At 33.7% G+C, this 21,933-nt stretch overlaps 4 protein-coding genes across 4 annotated transcripts; 1 reads left to right on the plus strand and 3 right to left on the minus strand.

Annotated features, from left to right (window-relative positions):
• Nucleotides 1-2,752: 2,752 nt before the first annotated feature.
• On the minus strand, nt 2,753-6,855 carry LOC111472707. The gene is made up of 7 exons (XM_023118329.1): nt 6,706-6,855; nt 6,496-6,618; nt 5,615-5,832; nt 4,488-4,631; nt 3,981-4,198; nt 3,141-3,399; nt 2,753-3,052 (listed from the first exon to the last, which is right to left on the minus strand). The coding sequence occupies exons 1-7, from the start codon at nt 6,779-6,781 to the stop codon at nt 2,924-2,926; spliced, it is 1,167 nt and encodes a 388-aa protein (XP_022974097.1). The 5' UTR covers nt 6,782-6,855; the 3' UTR covers nt 2,753-2,923.
• Nucleotides 6,856-7,696: 841 nt separating this feature from the next.
• LOC111472705 (pentatricopeptide repeat-containing protein At2g45350, chloroplastic) lies at nt 7,697-9,762 on the minus strand. Its single transcript, XM_023118327.1, has 2 exons — nt 9,691-9,762; nt 7,697-9,617 (listed from the first exon to the last, which is right to left on the minus strand). The coding sequence occupies exons 1-2, from the start codon at nt 9,759-9,761 to the stop codon at nt 7,727-7,729; spliced, it is 1,962 nt and encodes a 653-aa protein (XP_022974095.1). The 5' UTR covers nt 9,762; the 3' UTR covers nt 7,697-7,726.
• A 5,435-nt stretch (nt 9,763-15,197) lies between these two features.
• On the plus strand, nt 15,198-16,182 carry LOC111472709. Its single transcript, XM_023118331.1, has 2 exons — nt 15,198-15,321; nt 15,406-16,182. The coding sequence occupies exons 1-2, from the start codon at nt 15,262-15,264 to the stop codon at nt 16,021-16,023; spliced, it is 678 nt and encodes a 225-aa protein (XP_022974099.1). The 5' UTR covers nt 15,198-15,261; the 3' UTR covers nt 16,024-16,182.
• An 880-nt stretch (nt 16,183-17,062) lies between these two features.
• Nucleotides 17,063-20,391, minus strand: LOC111472708 (probable protein S-acyltransferase 14). The gene is made up of 7 exons (XM_023118330.1): nt 19,853-20,391; nt 19,183-19,402; nt 18,986-19,077; nt 18,011-18,134; nt 17,848-17,933; nt 17,650-17,715; nt 17,063-17,551 (listed from the first exon to the last, which is right to left on the minus strand). Exons 1-7 carry the CDS (start codon nt 20,060-20,062, stop codon nt 17,426-17,428), a joined length of 924 nt encoding a protein of 307 aa, XP_022974098.1. The 5' UTR covers nt 20,063-20,391; the 3' UTR covers nt 17,063-17,425.
• Between the last annotated feature and the right edge of the window lie 1,542 nt (nt 20,392-21,933).

Raw genomic sequence — 21,933 nt, forward strand, 5'->3', positions numbered from 1 at the left:
TTGCTAGCTTCTTTGTTGGTTCCTTCGTTTCGTGACTCGAAATCTGTAGGATACAAGCTTTTTGCTGGGAACATGGATCCCGTGTACCGTGTTTTCGATGTAACTAACGTAATTTCAGCTGCTACGAAAATCTAACATTGTCTGTCAAACCTTGTTTCTGAAATGTTGGAAGAGTTCTTCTGTTTCTATGCTCTGTCAATGCTGTGTATGAGTTATCCTTTGGCAGTGTATATGATTTCTTCTGGAAGGTAGGTTTTGTTCGCATTTCGTTAATGGCGTTTTTTTGTTGCGTTTTCGGGTGGATTTTTTTAGCAGAATTTCGAATGTGAATATGTTGCTTAGAAAATGCCAGTTCAAGCATGAATTTTCTTAGTCCTATGAACACGATTGAAAAAGTTTATGTGAGATCTACATGAGAGGAAAGGTATGAAAACCTCTTCCTAACAAACGCATTTTAAAAGTCTTGAAGGGAAGCCCGAACACGATTGAAACCCATCAATAGGTCTTCAAATCGTTCATTTGAAAAAATTGAAACCCTTCTTATTGGATGATCAGACTGCATTTTAAAAACTTCGAGGTGAAAGGAATATATCTACTAGCGGTGAGCTTGAGCTGTTACAGTTTCTTTAGTTTGATGCCCCCTCTGAAATACTCTTCATTCTTGTTGAATGGGCATTGGTTTGATACAATTTGAAGTGAAAAGGTGAGATCTTTGCTGAGTCTTATGGCTGCCCAAGCTCGTGTGGTATTAGAAGTCCATATATTGCCTACTCGAGCATTGTTCAATGGTTAAGACATTAATAGCCATTCTTTTACTTGATTGAAAGTTTGAGTATCGTTCTTATAATTGTAGTGATACTCGTTAATAAATGCAGTGTTTGCATGAACGGGTAGCAAATTTGATTGTAATTTAAGCATAACTACATGATCTTGTCACTCTGTGTATTAACTTATTGTCGTGACCATCTTTATTTTCGTTTATTTTGGCTTTGGTTTTCTCGACCGTGTTCGTGTTTTTATAAATTGACGCTTTGTCTTTTCTTTTTCGTTAGCGTTTGTTCTTTGTACTTGGCTAAAGTTTCGACCTCAGTCTCGGACTTTAGCCGCTAAAGTCTTGATTAAGTTTTGAAACATATTTCCTTTTAGAAGTAGTTAACTCAGAATGTGTATAGACAAATTTGTATTTTTAACTCTGATAGCGACATAGCTGTTTTTGAAACTAACCTAACAACTTTTTTTACATAGTCATTTCATAATCTTGGTGATCTTCTCTATTTAATGACCGAGAATCCACAATGGTAGATTGATACAATACACCGTCCAATTCAGGGATTGGTGATTTATCCAACTTTTTATCCAACTGATTTATATCTATTATTATTATTATTATTTTTTTTTTTTTTTTTTTTTTTTTTTTTTTTTTTTTTTTTGATGTAGTGAATAATAACTTTTGTAGTTAGGTTGACAACTCAAGTACCATCCATACATAATGATTTGATCTAAAATAAAATTTAAAATATTAAAATCAACCTGCCAATTGGTGTTAAATTTTGGTTTCAACCGTACAAAATGATGGGTGATGAGGACATTAGACGCATCGACGATCCAGGAAAGGGAAGGAGCAGGTGGCCCACAGGTAGTACCATAGACGCGAGCGTAGAGTAGAGAAATGAAGTTCCTAAAAGAGATTCCACATCGGTAAGTTTCGAAAAGCAGAAAGGTAGCGCTGGATATAAATACAAAGAGCTAATGACTTATTCGAGGCGTTTACTTCTTAAGGAGATCATACTAATCTTTCAGTTCAAAATAGTTGTGGACGGATCTGGAATCTCTTATTCTTCTTCGTTAATGGGGAATACTAATATTTAAGTACACTGTTTAAATTTATTGGTGCTTTACAAGTGTGCCTAAGCCAACTTCTTAGGGACTAGGGTTGTGGTTTTTCCAAGCCCTAAACGCGGTAGAGTTTCTCAACTCGTCTCTAAATTCCTATAGCTTTTTAACCAAACCTATAGAGGTCATATCACAAGCCTTGATTATACAGTCATATGCTTCAGCTACGACTACAAAATTTGTATCTCAATCTCAACAGTGTTCTCACTACAAAATCTGTATCTCAACAACAGTGTTCTCAGAGTCGTTCACCATTCACTCCTAACTCCTACCAAAATAAACTTCATCACTCCTAACTCCTACCAAAATAAACTTGAAATTTTAGAAATGAAGATTGAAATAGGAGGTACTGAAATAGAAGGGTTCGGTTTAGAAAAGAAGATTGAAATAGGAGGTACAGAAAAGGAAGGGTTCTCTATCCTTCCTCTCGCCTCAGGAACATCTCTACATATTAAAGTTAGCTTTTTATTTCTAGATCTCAATATTTTAGAGCTAAAATTAAAATTAATATGTTTTAAAACATATTATATATATATATATATATATATATATGGTATTAACTGTTAACCATTTTTACATTTATGTTGTAAATAACATCACATAGCAGAAGCTCAGAGAAGAAAATAAAAAAATCTAAATTAATTTTTCAATTTTCTGTGGCAAAAAGATAGGGTTTTGTGATCTCAAAAGGTGGAAATCTAAATTTTGTTTTTTGTTTTTTTTTTTTTTTTTTTCTTGGTAAAATATTTGGCTTGAAAGTGCAAAAACCTACACGAAAAGAATATCAATACAAAACTAGTCATCTACTAAATAATCAATCAATCTTTTCTGTAACTTCTTTTCTAAAAGAAAATACAAATCAGTTGGGGAATTCAATAAAGAATGTAAAACTTTTTAGTTAAAAAAGAAAAGTATAATGTACAGAGCTTTTGAACAATTCATGAAGAATAATAATCTCAAGAAGAAGAAGATCCCTCAAAATGGATTTGGAGGCTAACAAAAGAGAGAAAACAATAGCTCTAACCTTTGTTTAAAAATCATACTTCGTTCGGCCACTGCTTAAAATGAGGCACAACATGTCCGAGATGCTGGAAGAGGATCTATAGAAGTTCCAAGATTCCAGCATAAGCCGTTTTCTTGATCCTTTGAAATGAACCACCTGCATTTTTTGTTAAGAAAATTATGAACATTACAGCTAAATTCTACCTCGTTCTTCTAAATTGTTGATTTCTCAGGTATTATGATACCTTAACATTCATGGGCATGCCGTGGAATTGACCTGCACCCTCGGGAGGTGTCCAATTGTACAAGGCGCACGGTAAGAAAAGTACCGAAACGCCATTAATTTCTTCTATGAAGGTTTCTGGTTTGCTGAACTTCCTTGCATCAAATGAACGATTTGACCTCACAACCCATGCAAGAGCTAATTGATCTCCGAGCATTCGTGATGCTTTCATGAATTTTGAACTGTATATCTTCAGCACTTCTTGGAGAAAAGCCTTAGCCCTGCATCATAGTCTACGTTTTAAAATCACTACAACTCAGAACAAGACCAACTCTTCAGTAGAAACTCTGTAAACAGCTTCATCAATGGAAACATGTAATGATAGACCCAAGACTTAAAAGCCCCACCCCTAATTTTCTTTTTTACTAAAAATTATGGAACATTTGTGAAAAAACCGTGAGATCCCACGTCGGTTGAGGAGGAGAACAAAACATTCTTTATAAGGGCGTGGAAACCTCTCCCTAGCAGACGCGTTTGAAAAACTTTGAGGGAAAGCTCAAATAGGACAATATCTGCTGGCGGTGGGCTTGGGCGGTTACAAAAACACTCCTTCACTCTCCATTTCAATAAACTATTGAACATTTGTAAAAAAACTCTCTCCCTTCACACATCGGTATCAAGTCAATAAGAACTATCACACTAAATAAATGGCTAATGAATCAATGCAAAAAAGTAAAGATATATAGTGCATAACATATACCTCCTTCACACATCGGTATCAAGTCAATAAGAACTATCACACTAAATAAATGGCTAATGAATCAATGCAAAAAAGTAAAGATATATAGTGCATAACATATACCTTAGAATTCCATCTTCAGTACCTCTCACAGCTATAAACCCTGAATTCAACGGTTGTGCTTTGTTATTTCTGAAAGTGAGAGCCAGATGAAAATTTGGATGCTTCTGAAAGATTTCTCCTAAATCACTGACCACCGCCATATCCGAGTCCGTGAAGATGTAATGATCAGTATTTTTTGGACCCCGCCGTTGCTCCGCAAGTCTTGCATCTAGAAAGCTCTGCATAATTGCATAACCAACTTCAGGAGGAAGGTATTCCCAAAATATTTCCATTTACCCCTCTAAATCAAAAATATTATCTTCTACAATCATCAGCAACAAATTGCAAGTTAGTGAAAGAGATAATAATGTCCATCATCGATTCATTGCCTTCATATTATGTGCCTTTTCGGATATTATTATAAGTAGTAAATTATTCTGAGGAATCTCTGATAAAAAATCTTGAGGAAAATACTATAAAACTCCAGTGGGAGTATTCTACCTATATGTTAATGAGATATGTTCTTACCAAGTAAGACCTGATTCTTTGAAGCATCAATGTGTCTCGTGAATATTCACCCTGTATTGGATACACAGCCACTCCATCTCTGCGTATCGGTAGATCTGAAGCTGGATTGGTTAAAATTATTACATTACTCTGGGGCATTGAAACCTGCAATTTGTATGATATGATTAGACGAGAAATATTATGATAGGAAGCAAAGGGCTGGATTCTGAGTTAAATATGCTTTTTCCCGCTGTTATCCACTCCTATAAAATGTTAAACAAGCCGGGCTATTCTCTTTATCCTCATTGGACTCAAGGACATCGATAAGCTAAACCAATTAGGCAGTAGATTCGGTCGATCTAAATCTGCCTGGCTACTTTCGTTAAAGAGAAAAAATCTCTGATTTATACAAAAAATATCGAGAAAGATATTATGAGCACCAAGTTGATGCTCCATATCTTTTCTTCTTATATTTTTTTATATGTACATGGGCATAAAAAGAACAATCCTAACATGGAGTCCATACAAAAATCTATACTATTGATGCAAAAAAAAAAAGGATCTAATCAACGAGAATAAGAGCTAATAGACTATTATCGAACTTTTTGCAAACAAAAACCGGAGAAAGGTTTTCAGCCTAGCTAACAATCAAATCACCCCGAAAGACGGCCGTCACTTCTAAAACCTGTATGTGAGATCTCACATTGGTTGGAGAGGGGAATGATACAAATGGTATCAGAGTCAAACACCGGGCGGTGTGCCAGCGAGGACGCTGGGTCCCCAAGAGGGGTGGATTGTGAGATCTCATATCGATTGGAGAGGGGAACGAAGCATTCCTAATAAAGGTGTGGAAACCTTTCCCTAGGGTTTTAAAACCGTGAGACTGATGATGATACGTAACAGGCCAAAGCGGAGAATATCTGCTAGCGGTGGGCTTAGGCAGTTACATTGTCATATTCCTCTCAACCTAGTTACTCCGTGAAACTGAAAAAAGAATTACATACGAAAGAGCTACTCCCTAACTCAAAAACTGCAGGTGAAACAAGGCCTCCTTTCATGTTATTACAAGTTATAACCCATAATATCAATCTCTATAACTTCCAACTAGCAGCCCACCAAATTTGATTGAAAAATCGGCATATTAATACCTGAATGAAGTCGATGAAGACGTTTAAAACTGCCATCGACCGCTCCACTTTATTATATGAAGCATCCCCGACTTTTACAACATCAGTTGATCTGCTAATCACTTTAGAATCCTGAGAAGCATTATAAACGGTAAAGACAGTTACAAAGTGAATGTTGTCCTCAGTATTGGCCGAATGAGGAATTGTAGGGAAGTGAGTGCTGTTGAGGGCTTTGGTGCCTGCAAAAATCAGAGTACAGACATTCAAAACACAAAGATTCTAGGGTTTAACAAAAGCTCGAGGCAATAACAGAGCTAACATTCTAGGGTTTAACAACTGTAATTCTGTGTGTATAATTATCCACACAACGTCAATGCACAAATTATGGCACCTCGATATCAACTCATCACATCCGAGGTTGAAGAAGGTCCCAAGGGTTTGGTTGTTTGCCAATTCAAGTGGTATGTGAGTTGGGTTTAGAACATTGTGAGACAGTTCGGTTCCTATCTACCGTTGATGTTATAGGGAGAACTGCTGAGGAGCCAACCCTAGTACGAGAGGACTGAGTTGGGCCAACTATGGTGTACCGGTTGTTAGGACTTGGAGACGGTGTAGCGAGATCCAAATCCATTGAGAGGAAGCACATTACAAAGCCATTCATCTTATACTTGCAGTAAAAGAACAACAAAATAGCCTGAAACTAGAGCACGATTTCAAAATTCTAAAGGAAAATCCATTCTACGAGGACGAAATCATATAATTCCATCACTTCGCTAACCAGAAGCTCAATTTCAACCAACTAATAATTGGATCGAACGTGAAGAAATCCGAATTGAAAGGGAAGAAAACTTAATGCAATTAAGTCGACATTAGAGCATGAAAAGAATGCGAGGAATAAGAACCTGAGCATTGCAACCGATCGGGGTGGCCTTGGCCGGCGGCAGGGCCAAGAACCAAATGGTCGAATTTCTTGCTTCTTTTGTTGGGATGATCTTGCAAGGTTAGGTCACGATGCAACTCTAGAACTGAATCAGGAACTTAACGTTAGATGGATTAACAAGAAATGGCAAAAGCTTGAAGGGATATGAGAGATTCAGAGTCGAGAAACTGACAGGAGAGGAGATGAGGAATGAAGAAGAGAAGAGGAAGAAGGAAGAGGAAACGACGCCGTTCGCTGCAAATTCTCATGGTTCTTCACAGACCATAGACGGCGCTCCACCTTCGCTTATTCTCCAGAATTCCCTTCAAATTTTTTCATTTTTTTTTCTTAAAGAAGAACATTTCTTAGTTCTACACTTTCTTTTAATTTCAAAATTGTAATAATTTTTTTAAATAAATGTAACAATTTAATTGTTATAATTTATAATAATTTAGAACGATCGACTATCTTTGCTAATTGACATCATGGTCAATGGTCCACATCGAACCTCCTAGTCGAAGCATATATTTTAACCTTGAGCTATGATCAGGTAGGTTAGTTTTGTACGATGGTTCATGATGTTACCATGAACTTCGAACCTCTTGGTTGAATACATGTTCTAATCAATTGAGCTATGATTAGGTTAATTTTGAAAACAGAAGTTATGAAAAGTCTCGACAATCGGCACTATGGCCCCATGATGTTACCATGAACCTCGAACCTCTTGATCGAAAACATATGGTTTAACAAGTCTGAGTTATGATCAAGTTGGTTTTGAAAATGGAAGATGTCTAGGAAAGTCTAAACAATCTTTGTTAATTGGCACCATGGTCCATGATTTTACCATGAACCTCGAACTTCTTGATCGAAGAGATATGTTTCAACCAGTCGAGCTATAATCAAATTGGTTTTGAAAGTAGATGTTGTGGAAAGTCAAAGAATTTTTCTGACTCCGTTTTCCAAACACTTTCTTAAGAATGGAGTCAGAGGCTTAAGCATGTCACTCGTGCCAACAACGACTCAAGTTTTAATTCATTAACTTACTTCAGGGCAAAAGTAAATGTCGCACAATCATGTTGACAATCTCAATAGAGTTAAATCTAGGACGATAACGCTTTTTTGTTAGGTTATTTTCAACAAAGGTGAAAACAAATCATTTTTTTTACGGTAAGTTCAAATGAATTATTCAATCAGAGAACTCTTTTTTTACAGTTTTACCATCTATCGTGCAAATTTGATGTTTCACATCCATCCAAAACAAAGTATATTTCAGTAACAAGGGGATGAGATTTATCATGAACCAAGAACTCATGAACTACTCCCTTAAGTTCAATCCAACTGCAGCCAGGAATTTTAGTTAACTTCCTCTTTTTCATCATTGTTCGTACCTTGCTTGCAGCGCTCCACAGGCCGAGACGTGTATAAATATTCGAAAGAAGAACGTACGAACTCGAGTTACAAGAATCCATCCTCATAAGATGTTTGGCAATGGGTTCTCCAATGGTAAAATTTTCATGGTTTTGACAAGCACTAAGCAAAGTCCTCCATATGATATCATTTGGCTCAATGGGCATCTCTTCTATGAATTTCAATGCTCTTTCTATAAGCCCTGCTTTGCCAAGGATGTCAACCATGCATCCATAATGTTGTAGCTTTGGCTCTAACTTGTGTACTTTTCTCATCAACTCGAAGCAAATCGTCCCCTCTTTAACCAGCCCGGCATGCGCACAAGCATTCAACACGCCGATGAAAGTGATATCATCTGGTATCACGGAAAGCCTCTGCATCTCCATCAGCATCTCGAAGGCTAACTCACCCAAACCGTTTCTCGCCATTCCGCTGATCATAGCATTCCAATGGTCGATACCCTTCTCATCGATGCCTCTGAATATCGACATGGCATTCTCGATGCTACCACATTTAGAATACATGTCAATAAGGCCAACACCAACCTTCCCCATCAATGAAAAACCATTTTCTACTAAATAGCTATGCATACTCTCAGCCTTCTCGACGTGTCCCAACTGAGAAACAGCTGAAAACGCAATCGCCAACGTCGTTTCTTCGGGAGATAAGTTTCTTTGCCGCTGCATCGTATAAAATATTTCTAATGCTTCTGTGTAATAACCATTCTGAGTATAGCCAGCCATCATGGCATTATAAGCAACCACATCTTTCTCAGGCATTTCATCGAACAGGTTCCTTGCAACCTCAATGTCACCCAACTTCGCATAACCATCGATCATGTTAGACCAACTAATTACATCCCTTTTAGGCATTCGATCGAACAAATGATGCGCAAATTCCATGCGCCCGCATTTAGCAAATCCACCAATAATTGTGTTCCAAGAAACCAAGTCTCTCTCAGGCATTTTCTCAAACAGTTCCAATGCTAACTCAACACCATCTTTCGTTTGTGCAAACCCACCAATCATTGAGTTCCAAGAGATCAAATTCTTCTCCTTCAAAGGCATAGAATCAAACAATTCACGAGCCAAATCAACCAATCCACACTTCACATAACCATCAATCATCGAATTATAAGAAACAGAGTCCTGCATTGGCATTCTGTCGAACACCTGCCGTGCAACCTCAATTTCCCCACATCGTATATACAACGCAATCAAACAATTAAGAAGAAACAAATTCGAACCAATTTCTAACTTCATTAAAAACCCATGAATCTGCTTCCCTTGCTCTACCAAACCCACCCGAGCACATGCTTTGAGAATCAAAGAAAACGAAAACTTATCAACACAAAATCCATTCTCAAGCATCATACAGAACAATACCAGAGCTCGAATAGGATCATTCCCGTGCGAATACGATTTGATTACAGCATTCCATAGAAAGGGATCGTCAACAAAATGATTCCGACGAATTCTTTGAACAGCATAGCTAGTGAAGAAGACGTAGCGAGCGAATTCAACAAGCGGTCTGTTGGGGGAAGAAATTGAATTGAGAATAATTTTGGTTACGAGGGAAGAATCTTTGAACTGACCGGTTTTGATGATTCTGGCGTGGATTTGATTCACGTCGTTCTGAGTCTCGCATTTGCGGAGGAGTAGAAGGGTCGACGGAGTTGAGGGCCATAAATGGCATGAGCTTGAAGAAATAAGCATTAATTTGAGCTTTGGAGGAGAAATTTGAATCGATAAGGAATTTAACTGATACTTACTTGCAGTTGGAGCTGTAGGGAGTGGCCGTCTTCACTTCCCGCTTCCAACGGTTTTGCCAACGGCCAATCATATTTTTGGCTTTCTTCCAGATTTTTTTTTTTAAATTTAATATTATAACTAAATATAAGAGTTTCCGAATTATATTTATATTGTTAAATAGCCTATTCGAAAATAATTTAAAAATTTTCAAAATCACTTTTTATCATGGAATTAATTTAAAACATGTATTTAATAATTTAAAATAACGTAATGTTTAATCTTTTTATTTTTAAACACAATTTTTACACCATAAAAATTAATTTTGAATCATTTTATTGGAATAATTTTAAATACAATAAAAATGATTTAAACTATTTTAAATTTTGTCTTCATTAAATTTCAAAACTATTATATTTTGGTTATTAAAATTTCGATTTTTTTATCTCTATAAAAAAAAATTATTATTATTATTATTTTGGTCATATAGTATCTTTTACTAAATCACATTTTGATTTTTTTTATTAAAAATCAAAAAAAAAAATCATCTTTAATTTTTTATTCTATTTTTAGGACACAAATATAAAATGTTTATAAAGAAGTGGATTACATTGTATCACAATAAATATATATATTAGAACTAAAATTCAACCAAAATAAGTTTGACTAAATTTTATTTTATTTTTTCCAAAAAGAGACCAAAAAAAAAAAAAAAGTCAATGCATGTTTTTAACCTAAAATTAAATAAAAACCAATTTTTTTTTATAACTTTGATGATTGATTTTCAAAAAGAGAAATTTGGATAGCTTTTTTTTTTATTATTATTATTATTATTATTATTATTATTATTGTTGTTATTATAAAGGGAATATCTTTTCTCATTATTATTGTTATTGTTATTTATTGTATAACTTTGATGATATAATATATATATATATATATATATATATATATATATATATATATATATATTATTTATCGGACATTTTTTTCCATAAGTATTTAAATAACGAAGGTATTTAATTGGACTTATTCAAAAAGTGTATTTATTTATTTATTTTTAATTACATATTTTAAATATTTTCAATTATTGCCTTTGATGTAATTTTTAAATAATTCATCTATCAATATTAACAATTAAAATTTTTAAAATTAATTTAATTTTTAGCTTCATGTTATAGATTTTTCTTTTAAAAAAACATAATTTTGCCTCTATATTTTATATTCTATATAACTTTTATCTCTTACTTTTAAATATTTAAATTTAATTTTCATATTTTCAATAATTTTTTAAATTAGTATTTAAGGTTAATTAGGAATAATATTTTCCATTCCATAAAATACTTATTTTCCAAATTTATAGAAGGAAAGTCAATAAATATATTTATAAAAAAAAAATCATAAATTAAGCACCAAAATTAATTTTAAAATTTTATTAAATAAGCTGAAAATATAATGATTAAAACCAAATAATTTCTACATGAACAATAAAACCGAGATATTAGTTTAATCTCTCATCCCAATCGTTGATGTATATACGCTAAAAATGAAAACGAGAACAATTATATAGATATATATATATATATATATATGTATGTATGTATATGTATATGTTTATGTATATATATATGTATGTATATGTATATGTATCATCGAAATATTTTTAAAAATAAAAAATAATAATAATAACGAGGACAATTACCAAAATATCCTTTGATAATGATTAATTGGAGCCCTTTTTGTCAAAATCGGCAGCGAAACGCAATCTAACAGTATGGATTTAATAGACGGCATTAAGACTAGCGAATAAAAGTCAATAAAAAGTACGGCTCATTATAATTCAATCGTGACGTGTCTGCCACGCTGGATGGTGGGCCCACCCATTTATATTATTTTTCTTAAATCATTGTTCCGTAGAACAAACCATCTATTAAATCGAATGACGTCATATTATTTTTTTAGAATAAAATTATATAAATATGGGAAGGAGAATCAAATTAATAATTTATGAAATAAATCATAAACTATGTTAATGACCCACTTAATTAAACATTGATTATCGTGTTGAAGATATTTTTTAGATTATAAAGGATAATTAAATGAGATTAATATCATCATACTTGCATTATTAAAGTCCTAAATCGTAATTATTATTTAAAAACAAAATAAAGCAAAAAGCTTCTTGTACGTCTCCCGTTCTACGAAAATGTTTTTATAATCATTAAGAGATTAAATTGAATTAGTTGAAATTGATAGAGATTTGATTCGAGTAAATTAAATGTAAGTAACTTAAATTAAAATAATTAAAATTTTAGTCATTGTCGACGTAAGTATGGTCCTGTTAATGTGGTAGGGCTTGTCAAACAGTGGTCAGTTCTTTCATGGCTAGTCAAGCTCGAGTTTGAACTCGAAAAAATAAGGGTCTACATGGGTTAAGTCGAATTGGGTTGGAGTAATCTTTTGGACTAACTCAAATTTTCGAGTGGTTGGCTTAGTGACCTGAGTAACTCAAATAAAGTTCACACCTCTGTCAATTAGTTATTTTTATTTTTATTATTATTATTTTAAATTTAATTTATTTATGTCCATGTTAAGTTAATAATTAAAATCTCATAAAACTCAAATATCAAATATTCATAAGTCACAATGCATCACTAGTATCGGTTACAAGCGTCAAATATTCTTAATCTTCATAATAATCTTAAAAGTAGAAGTAGGATAGGGTTGAGTTGTAACTCTAGTTTTGGATTGGTCAGGTTGACCCGACAAAATAAAAATGTCAACCCGCAAATCGACTTGAATTTTCGATTTTCAAAAAAATCAACCCAACCCAACTCATAGGTTAGGTAGTCTAGATTTGTCGAGTTTTTGGATCATATGAACACAACACCCCTACAAAGAAACTCGTTATATCGAAGATTTAACTTTAATCCCGTAATATTAATCCAAAAGTTCGTGCACCCATTTAAATCAACAAACTAGTATTACACTTTTGAATATAAAATGGGTTGGGTAATCGAGCCATATAAACACCTCTACAAAGAAGCTCGTTATATCAAAGATTTAACCCTAATCATATAGTATTAATCCAAACATTTCCGCATTCATTTAGATCAACAAACTAGTATTACACTTTCGAGTCGGGTAATCCAGATTGTTTGAGTTCTCAGATCATATGAACACCTCTAAAAAGAATCTCGTTATATTGAAGACTTAACGTCCCTAATCGCACACAGTATTAATCCAAAAGTTTACGCACCCGTTAAGGTCAACAAACTCGTATTTAGATATTATCCAAATTAAACACACATATTTGTCAATTTCATCAATGGTGGCTCCAAATGAGCCAAAATATTTTATATGAAAAAGTCTAAAGAGATAACTAAGACAACAGCTTATCAGTTGCAAAAGGCCTTATAAAACTCAACAAATGACTCATAGATAGCAACATTTGACTCATTAAATATCATTTTTCAAAATGGGTACGGAATACAAAACCCTAAATTCCAACCAATTTGCTTATAAATTATAACTCAAAGTCCAATGCTTTAATATTTTAACATCTTTAGATTATAGTTCGTATTAGAAAAATACATGGTGGGGTGTGGCTCTTAGTTTATAGATCAGGGTCCTTTCTCGATTTACGTATATGAAAATAAAAAATTTATGAATAGCTACGATGATGATCGTTATTTTTTAATTTATTCTCAAGCAAAAAAACATCACTAAAGTTGACTTTCGATAGCTCAATGTTAAGAATGTTGGTTTTCACAGAATTTCGGTGAGAGGAAATTGGGAAAATGCGTAACAAAAAGGAGAGAGAAAAATAACTCTAAATTTGACTGCGTTCAGGTTGTTTTATTTTCTGAACAAATATCCAGTAAAAAGGATTCTAAAATTGGGTGAGAGTGACCAACTAAATCTGTGCCACCCCTACAAAATTTCAGTCTAAAACTATGATGATCCATTCCACGTGATTTGTCAAATGGTTAAACTGGCGATTTTCTGAAATCGTGTGAATAAGAAAAACGGTAAAACTCAGGTTTTATCTAACAAAGAATATTGGTTGATCAATAAAAAATTGAAGAAAAAAAATTAGTTAGTAATAATTTTAATTAAAAAATAAAAATTAGAGCACATGAAATTAATAAATGTATTATAAAATTAGAGCTTATCTATTACCTTAAAAAAACTTGAAGTTGTTGGATTTTTAATTTGTTTTGTTCATAATTTTGGAACATTGTGTTTTTTTTTTTTTTTTTTTTTTTTTTTTTTTTTTTTTTTTTTGGAAGACTTTTTGGGCAGTTTGAAACGGTTTTGAGTTGTTTTGTACGAGAGACATGTTTGACTTGTCCTTCGTTTTATTTTTAATTTTTTAACTTTTAAATTTTTTTTTATTATTTTTTGAGTTTTATTCAGAAACAAAAACAAGTTTTCAATTTTTTTTTCTGTAATATTAATTTATTCTATTGAATTTATATTCCAAAAAAATTAAAGTTAATTTAGGAAACTAAGACCAAATCTAATACTCTTATTTATTTAATGAATATTTTATTAATTATAAACGTTTAACTAATTCGCCAAGTTCGATTGTACGATGCTCACTTACCAACAACAAGTGAGTTAAGTCAATTCGTTCTTGCGTTGTCTACCGTCAAACGACGTATGTTCGAGTCTCTGGTCTCGATTCAATAATAAAATTTTAGAAAACGGAAGCAGAGAGATTTCGAGAGAGAGTTTTGAAAGCAAAATTTGAGAGACTGAAATTGGTGTTATTTGTGATGCAAGTAAAAAACGACAACAACGACTTACAACATATAACTATCAGATAGGAAGAAGTTGACTAAAGTCAAAATCGAAACTATATTTAAATCAGAGTGATTTTGATAATATAAAATTATAATTAAAAATATTTAAATTTTTTTATAATTACTAACTATATGTAATTGTAAAAAATTAAATAACCCCAAAGAATTATTTAACGATTAATTTAAGTTTAGTGTTTTAATTTAATAAATTCAAAATTTTAAGGGTATATTTAACTTGTTAAGAAAATGATTGTTTTTATTTATTTATTTATTTATTTATTTTCTCTCATTACAATTTTACACTCATGTTCGGAAAATATTTTTAATAAGTTATTTTGGATAGTTAAAAGCTTTTTTTTTTTCATTATTATTATTTTATATATATAATTTTTAATTATAATTTTTTTAAAATAAATTTAGGTTGGTTTGTGGAAGAATTACGTTCACCTGACAATACCTCTTTGAAAAATAAAATTTAAATTAATTATTAAAAAAAAAAATCCAAACTCGCTATATTTTTATAGCGTAAAAGTCAAAAAATGTCAATAAACCCTTAGCAAGAAAATTCCAAATAAATAAATAAATGCAATAATTTTAGGTTCATCGCCTGTATTGCAAATGTCAACTCCCACTACCATAATTCTCTCTTTCTATATATATATATATATATATATATATATATATATATATATTTATTTATTTATTTATAAGTCCATAAAAAATCCCCAAACGCCATTTTTCTCTGAACCGAACGGAAAAAAGAAAGAAAAAAAAAGTTGAGAAATTATGAAGCTCGTTTGGTCACCGGAGAGAGCTTCCAAAGCGTATATGGACACAGTCAAATCCGTAAGTTTATTTCAATTTTTCGTTCAATTTCTATGAAATAAAAGATTTAAATCATATCTAATTACCTTTTTTAATTTGTTGCAGTGCGAGATTTTCGGCGAATTCGGCGTCCCGGAGCTTCTCTCCGCCATGGCCGCCGGTTGGAACGCGAAGCTCATCGTCGAGACTTGGTCGGACGGCGGTCCGGTAGCCACGAGCGTCGGACTTGCAATCGCTGCAGGTCACACCGGCGGGCGTCATCTCTGCATCGTTGCAGACGAACGGGCGAGATCGAAGTACGTGAAGGCGATGAGGGAAGCTGGAGTTGAATCGCCACCGGAAGTGGTGGTCGGAGATGTGGAGGCGTTGGCGGAGATCATAGCGGCGGTGGATTTTCTAGTGGTGGATTGTAAGGGGAAGGATTTCGTTAGGGTTTTGAGGGAAGCGAAGCCGAGTGAGAGAGGGGCAGTTTTGGTATGTAAAAATGCATGGGAACGAAACGGAAACGTCTTGGGGTTTAGATGGCAAGGAGTGCTTCGGAGAGGGACACGTGTGGTTAAGTCGGTTTTTTTGCCGGTCGGTAAAGGATTGGAAATTGCTCATATTGGAAGCTCCAGTGGCGGTGGCGGTGGCGGTGTCGGTTCGAACTCGGCGGCGAAGGGTGGCCGTTGGATCAAACGTGTCGACCTACGTTCTGGAGAGGAACACGTGTTTCGTGAATGAAGTCTTGATGGGCAAGGCAGCGTGGTAGAGACGTGAAGGAGAGGGATAGTTTTTTACTCTTTTTTTTTCTATTTCTTTTTCTTTTATTAAATAAAGAATGTTCACGAATGTAAATTAGATGTATATACGATTTTGAAATAGAAACAATTAGAATCTAAATGGAATCACTGTTCCTCCCTCCAACCTCACCTCCAGTGTCCTCGCTACCCATCGCCGAGCCGGGTGATGTGGAATCAACTATCCACACACATGGCGCAGTCATGTGGGATCTCAGTATCCATTCTCTTGGGAGACATTTCTAATGTTCTTGCTAGCACATTGCCTAGTGATGTGGAATCCCACTATCCACTCTCTTGAGGGCTAGTGTTCTTGTTGACACACCGCCTTGTAATTTGGCTCTGATATCATTTATAACTCAAGTCTACTGCTGATAGATATTTGTAGGGTCAGTGTCCTTACTGGCACACCGCGCTCTGATACCATTTATAACTCAAGTCCACTACTAAATATATTGTTAGTTTTAGCCCGTTACATACCTACTACTAAAGATATTGTTAGTTTTAGTCTGTTACATGCCCCTCAACAATAATTAACACGTGTTCTAAATCGCATTAATGGCTTGAAATTAACAGGCGAAATAGTAGCCAGTAGGTAGCTACTAGTGAGCATGGAGGACCAGATTTGACAATTGCAGGGTCTCATTTCTTTCCCAAATTCCTTTTCGGCACCTCCTTTATAGGGGTAAACATCAGGATGGGCCAAATTTGATATAATTGTTCTTTCTGAGGGCATATATGAAAAATTTTCTTTCCTACAATTTGGGCATATGCGCAATTTACTACTTTCGAGGCCCTTCAGGTTAAAGTACAACTTTTTCTTTTGTTCAGATTATTTTTATTTTATTTTAAATATGAATAAATGAATGAATAAATAAATAAATAAATTAGAAAATTTCTTTTTTCTATTAGATTTAAAAATGTTTTTTTTTTTAATTTTCCTAAGTCGAAAATCGGACCAGAACCGAATGCTGGCTCAGAGATTGTCCGGTCACCCGTGGTATCAACAACTCTAGAAACAAAGGATTACAGGGAAAAGCATCTTGCACATTTGGAAACATTGCCATTTTCGCCAATTCTCGAGGTTCTCCGACCGACCGTCCCGAAAATATGTTATTTTAGAACAAGTATTGAGCTCAAGCTAACCCGACTACCTTAAAACCTGTTTCCGTTCTGCCTGTCGATTTTCTTCATTGTCCGATGCCTCTCCCCCTCTCCCTTCCTATCGTGTGTGAGAACGAATGTTGTTGCACTAGAATTGGGTTGAGGATCGTGTTCGGTTTGGCTGGGAACTCCATATTTCCCTTGCACGACGACTAAGTTACGTGAGTTTGCTTGAGGGCTTCCTAGAACTCTTGTGATTCTAACTCGGGCTTCGACGGGTATTCCAGACCTTGGAGTGCTGGCATTCGTCGTAAATCTTCTTCTGAATAAGCTGGGATCAACCAGTAGCGTTTGTCCATACCGAACACCTAAATACGCAGTTTCAGAACATCAGATCGCTAGCAATGTACGGTTCGAAGTTCTCACAATATTAACTTTTTGAAATGACTCAAAATGTTTAACGAACCTGTTCAAAGTTTCTCCTCCGACCAAGGTCGTATCGCCATTTAGGAGTCGTTTTCTTCTCATAAGCCTGGATTTAAACGTTTTCATTAGCATTTAGAAGTATCCGAATCATCCTGGTTTCAACATACGAGAAGCCGATGACGAAATTTCGGTTTTCGGATATTTCTATGTCCCAAATTAAGTGTACAAAAGACAATACCTCAATTGTTGTAGTATTTGCAGCCACCAAAGATATGTGCATGATCAAGAACCCCATAACACTCAACGCGAATGCCAGATTCAAGACTGAACAAATAAGCGATAGTCACGAGCTCGTAAAAAGCTAATAGTTGACGGGTTTAGAGAATGCTTGTTAAGCTTACCAAAGGCGATAAAGGTCGTGGCAAGGGTACTAGGGGTTCCGGGTATCTCTCCTTCACTGAAAAATGTGATGAAGTGCGGTAGCAACGACAAAGTCACGAGACTCGTCTCTAAAAAAGTGTACAGCTGCAAGGGAATTGAACAAAGATTAAGAAATGATAATACTAAATTTCGTCTTTCTAGTTATCAAGAAAAGTCGAGATCGGTCGAAACTGAAAAATCATAATCTGAACTAAAGAACATTTCATTGTAATAGAAGAAAGACAGCTGTTGGATCAGACTTCACCATTTCTAGCATTTCGTATTATCGACACGTTTTACTTGAGCCACAGCAACGCATTTGATACAGTCCAAGTCTACCGCTAGCAGATACTATCCTCTATGGACTTTCCCTTTCGGGCATCCCCTCAAGGTTTTTAATACACAGCTGTTAGGGAGAGGTTTCCACACCCTTATAAAGAATGCTTCATTTTCCTCACCAACCGATGTAGGATTTCACAATTCACCCCCTTTCAGGGCCCAACGTCCTCGCTGGCAAGCGTTTCCCTCTCCAATCGATGTGGAATCTCATAGTCCTCCCCCCTTCGGGGCCCAGAGTCCTCGCTAACACTCATTCCTCTCTCAACTCAATGTGGGATCTCACAATCCACCCATTTTCGGGACCCAACATCCTTGCTAGCACACCACCCGGTGTCTGGCTCTGATATCATTTGTAACAAATACGAGCCCATGCTAGTAGATATGTCCGTTTTGACCCATTACGTATCGCCGTCAGCCTCACGGTTTTAAAAACTTTGAGAAAAGCCCAAAAAAGACACTATCTACTAGCAGTGGGTTTGGGCTGTTACGATATTAGTCCTAAATTTCACTAATAAAGTGCTCAGATAATGAAATAACATCACCCAACCATCAGAAAAAAATATTTCAATGCTGAAAAACGTAAAAATCTTTTTGAATTCCGAGTGCAATAAACATACCAGAAACAGAAGGAAGTATTTGTAATTCAAAGCTCCTACACAATTAACGACCCACACGCAGTGATGATCCATCTTCAATACGCATCGCCCACCTAAACAAAGAACAATGTAAATCTCGCATCGAAATAGTCGACAGCGCAAGACTATACGATAACTTAACATACAAATATGAAGTAACAAACAAATGCACTACTCACAAACAGAACAGTGATGGCATCGGGGTGGTTTCAAGTGATTGCATTTTCGACAATATCGTATTCGTTGATTCGATAGCTCGGGATGCAAAATACTAAACTCCATTGTATTCAACGGGTCGCCTTCCGCTCGTTCTTCATCAAAAGCAGGCCTCCAATTGGTCGGCACATAACCCGGATCAGTCAAAACAACAGAGAAGTAACTCCATAACAGCATCACCAACTGCATAACATCAAATCCCTTCATATCTCCTCAATCAAATTCTAAAAATCAAACAACTCCTTCAAATCTAATCCGTTCATTCATTAATTCAATGTATAAATTTCAATCCACAAAACTTAACAGAATAATGAAAAATTATCAAAGAGTATTCCAATTTCCACAGGAACAAGCAATTTTATATAAGAGAATGATGAATTTGATCTTTACCACACAAATGAACACTCCAGATTAAGAAATGTTTAACTGAGAGAATTCGAGATAAATAAAGACAAATTGACGGTAAAATTTAGTCCGACAGAGATTGTAAAAATGGGGGAAAAAACGACAGAGAACAAGCCAAACAAGGCGCTATATTGTTTATAAAGCAGCACAAGAACAACAATCAGGCAATTATAAATTCCAAACAGAGAAATACAAATGAAAATTAAAACGAATTGAGGCGAAGCTTACCAAACAATGGAAGGAGATCAAAACGGCGAGAGCAATGAGAGAATCGAGGCCACCGTCGTAGAGAGCGGGGCCGTAGTTCGTCAAAACGACGGCGTAATAGGTGACACCGACAACCCCAAGAACCAAAAGGATCATGATCGAACCGAGACCTCGCAAGGCCGTACAGAACTTAAAGACGTTCCAAGCCATGGCGGGTTCAGATCTATGCATAACTCGGGGAAAAAAAAATCCCAAATAGGTCGCCGGAAAGTTTACGAAGCCAAATCACGGCGGTTCCGACGGCGATTTCCGACGGAGCCCTCGTCGTGATCTGGGAGGACCCAAAAATCAGCTGGGCTCCTCCAGTTTTAGGGAAAGAAAAAAGAAAAAGGAAAATGAAAATGAAAATGGGTTGAAAATCTGACGATTTTCGTGTCGTTTTTCAGTGTTTCGCTTTCTTGGAGACTGCAAATTTAAGAGCGAAGGGATCGAATTTAGCGTATCGCTTTTTCGGAATTTAGACGGAGGAGAAGATGGGATGGGCTTCTGGATTCCACGGCGAAAAAGTGGAGATAATAATAATAATAATAATAATAATAATAATAATAATAAAAACAATCTTTTGCTTTTTTTTGTTTTTTTTTTTAATTACACAATTAATTCATAGATTTTGAAAAATATTTACTATATTTCTAAAGTTTAGAGATTAATAATACCAAAAAATAAAAATAAAAAAATGAATTTAATAAAAACAAAATTATAAATTGAATTAGCATTGAAACTTTATAAATAATTAAATATAAATTATTAATAATTACTTTTAAAACATGTTTTATTTAATATTAATTTATAATATTATATAATACATAATTTTAGGTAATAAAAAACAATTGAGTTTAATATAAAAAATTCTATTACACAAGTTTTTTAGTCAAATTTTAAAAATTTTAAAATCAAGATTAAACTTTTAATTTAATTTTTTTAAGTTTTATGTTCATTTAACACTTTAAAAAAAAAAATCTAAATCGAGCAAGGGGAAATAGTTCTTCAATTAATGAGGTTTGAAATAATTATTATATATATTTATTTGTTTAGTTATTTAGTTATTTTGTGAGTATATATAAAAGGTTGAAAATTGGGATTTAATATTAAAATTTAAAATTTTATAAAATATTAGTAGATTTGTTATAATACTTTATATTTTTTTAATATAAATTATATATAAAAAAAATGAAAATTATTCATCTACCAAGAATTCACAAAAAAAAAAAAAAAAAAAAAAAAAAATAGTTTTACAGGATGGTTTCTCATCTCGATTTCATATCACTTTATAGATATTTTTAGTTAACACGAACATATATCATATACTTAAACATATATTAAGAGTAAAATAATATACAATTATTAAAATTATTATTTTTAAATATTTTAGACAACATCGTCTACCAATAAAAAAACACTTTATATATATATTCTCAAAGGATAAAAATAGCATTTTATTCTATAAAAATAAACAAATCCAAAAAAAAAAAAAAGCTTTTTAAAAAAAAAAAATAATAATAAATATTGTAGAATAAATTTTTATTCCCTAATTTTGGTCAATTTTTGGGAATTTGGCCTTTAAGATTCGTAAGTACCTAGAGAATAGTTAAAGTAAACTAGGTCTCTCTTTATTCTTTATAAATCTAAAAAAAATTATATTTCAGATCAATTAATTAATTAATTAATTAATTAATTATATTATGCTTTGTTTTTTAATATGGGGGTGGATTGGTTAAATTATTATATTTATTCTATTTTTAGTATAAAGGGCTCTAAGATATTTTAGTACTTTCAGTTTTGCATGAAATAAAAATTTTCATGATTATTTTTTTCTTTTATGTATTAAAAAGTTAAATTAATATTTTGTAATTTATTTTAAAAATACTCACAAAATATCCTTAAAATTTTAATGATAATACCCTCCAATTTAAAAAATAAAAATTAATTTTGAATTTTTTACCATACCCCAAATACCAATATGAGAATCCTTCATGAGACCTCCACACCATACAACTTTCGAGCTGATTCAACCGTATTTGTTATGCATAATTCTAATTTAT

Source organism: Cucurbita maxima, unplaced genomic scaffold (genome assembly GCF_002738345.1).
Source record: "Cucurbita maxima cultivar Rimu unplaced genomic scaffold, Cmax_1.0 Cma_Scf00085, whole genome shotgun sequence".
In the NCBI taxonomy this organism is placed as follows: Eukaryota; Viridiplantae; Streptophyta; class Magnoliopsida; order Cucurbitales; family Cucurbitaceae; genus Cucurbita; species Cucurbita maxima.

What these genes read in the sequence shown, in the direction of transcription:
- LOC111472708 (XM_023118330.1), bottom strand. Translation starts at nt 20,062, where the DNA reads ATGCATAGATCTGAACCCGCCATGGCTTGGAACGTCTTTAAGTTCTGT. An exon ending in TGATCTCCTTCCATTGTTTG is followed by an intron (nt 19,403 to 19,852) that starts GTAAGCTTCGCC and finishes GATGTTATGCAG; the next exon opens with TTGGTGATGCTGTTATGGAG. An exon ending in CAAATACTACAACAATTGAG is followed by an intron (nt 17,716 to 17,847) that starts GTATTGTCTTTT and finishes GTTTAAATCCAG; the next exon opens with GCTTATGAGAAGAAAACGAC.
- LOC111472709 (XM_023118331.1), top strand. Translation starts at nt 15,262, where the DNA reads ATGAAGCTCGTTTGGTCACCGGAGAGAGCTTCCAAAGCGTATATGGAC. An exon ending in ATATGGACACAGTCAAATCC is followed by an intron (nt 15,322 to 15,405) that starts GTAAGTTTATTT and finishes AATTTGTTGCAG; the next exon opens with TGCGAGATTTTCGGCGAATT.
- LOC111472707 (XM_023118329.1), bottom strand. Translation starts at nt 6,781, where the DNA reads ATGAGAATTTGCAGCGAACGGCGTCGTTTCCTCTTCCTTCTTCCTCTT. An exon ending in CATTCCTCATCTCCTCTCCT is followed by an intron (nt 6,619 to 6,705) that starts GTCAGTTTCTCG and finishes TTCCTGATTCAG; the next exon opens with TTCTAGAGTTGCATCGTGAC. An exon ending in GCATGCCCATGAATGTTAAG is followed by an intron (nt 3,053 to 3,140) that starts GTATCATAATAC and finishes CAAAAAATGCAG; the next exon opens with GTGGTTCATTTCAAAGGATC.
- LOC111472705 (XM_023118327.1), bottom strand. Translation starts at nt 9,761, where the DNA reads ATGATTGGCCGTTGGCAAAACCGTTGGAAGCGGGAAGTGAAGACGGCC. An exon ending in CCCTACAGCTCCAACTGCAA is followed by an intron (nt 9,618 to 9,690) that starts GTAAGTATCAGT and finishes TATTTCTTCAAG; the next exon opens with CTCATGCCATTTATGGCCCT.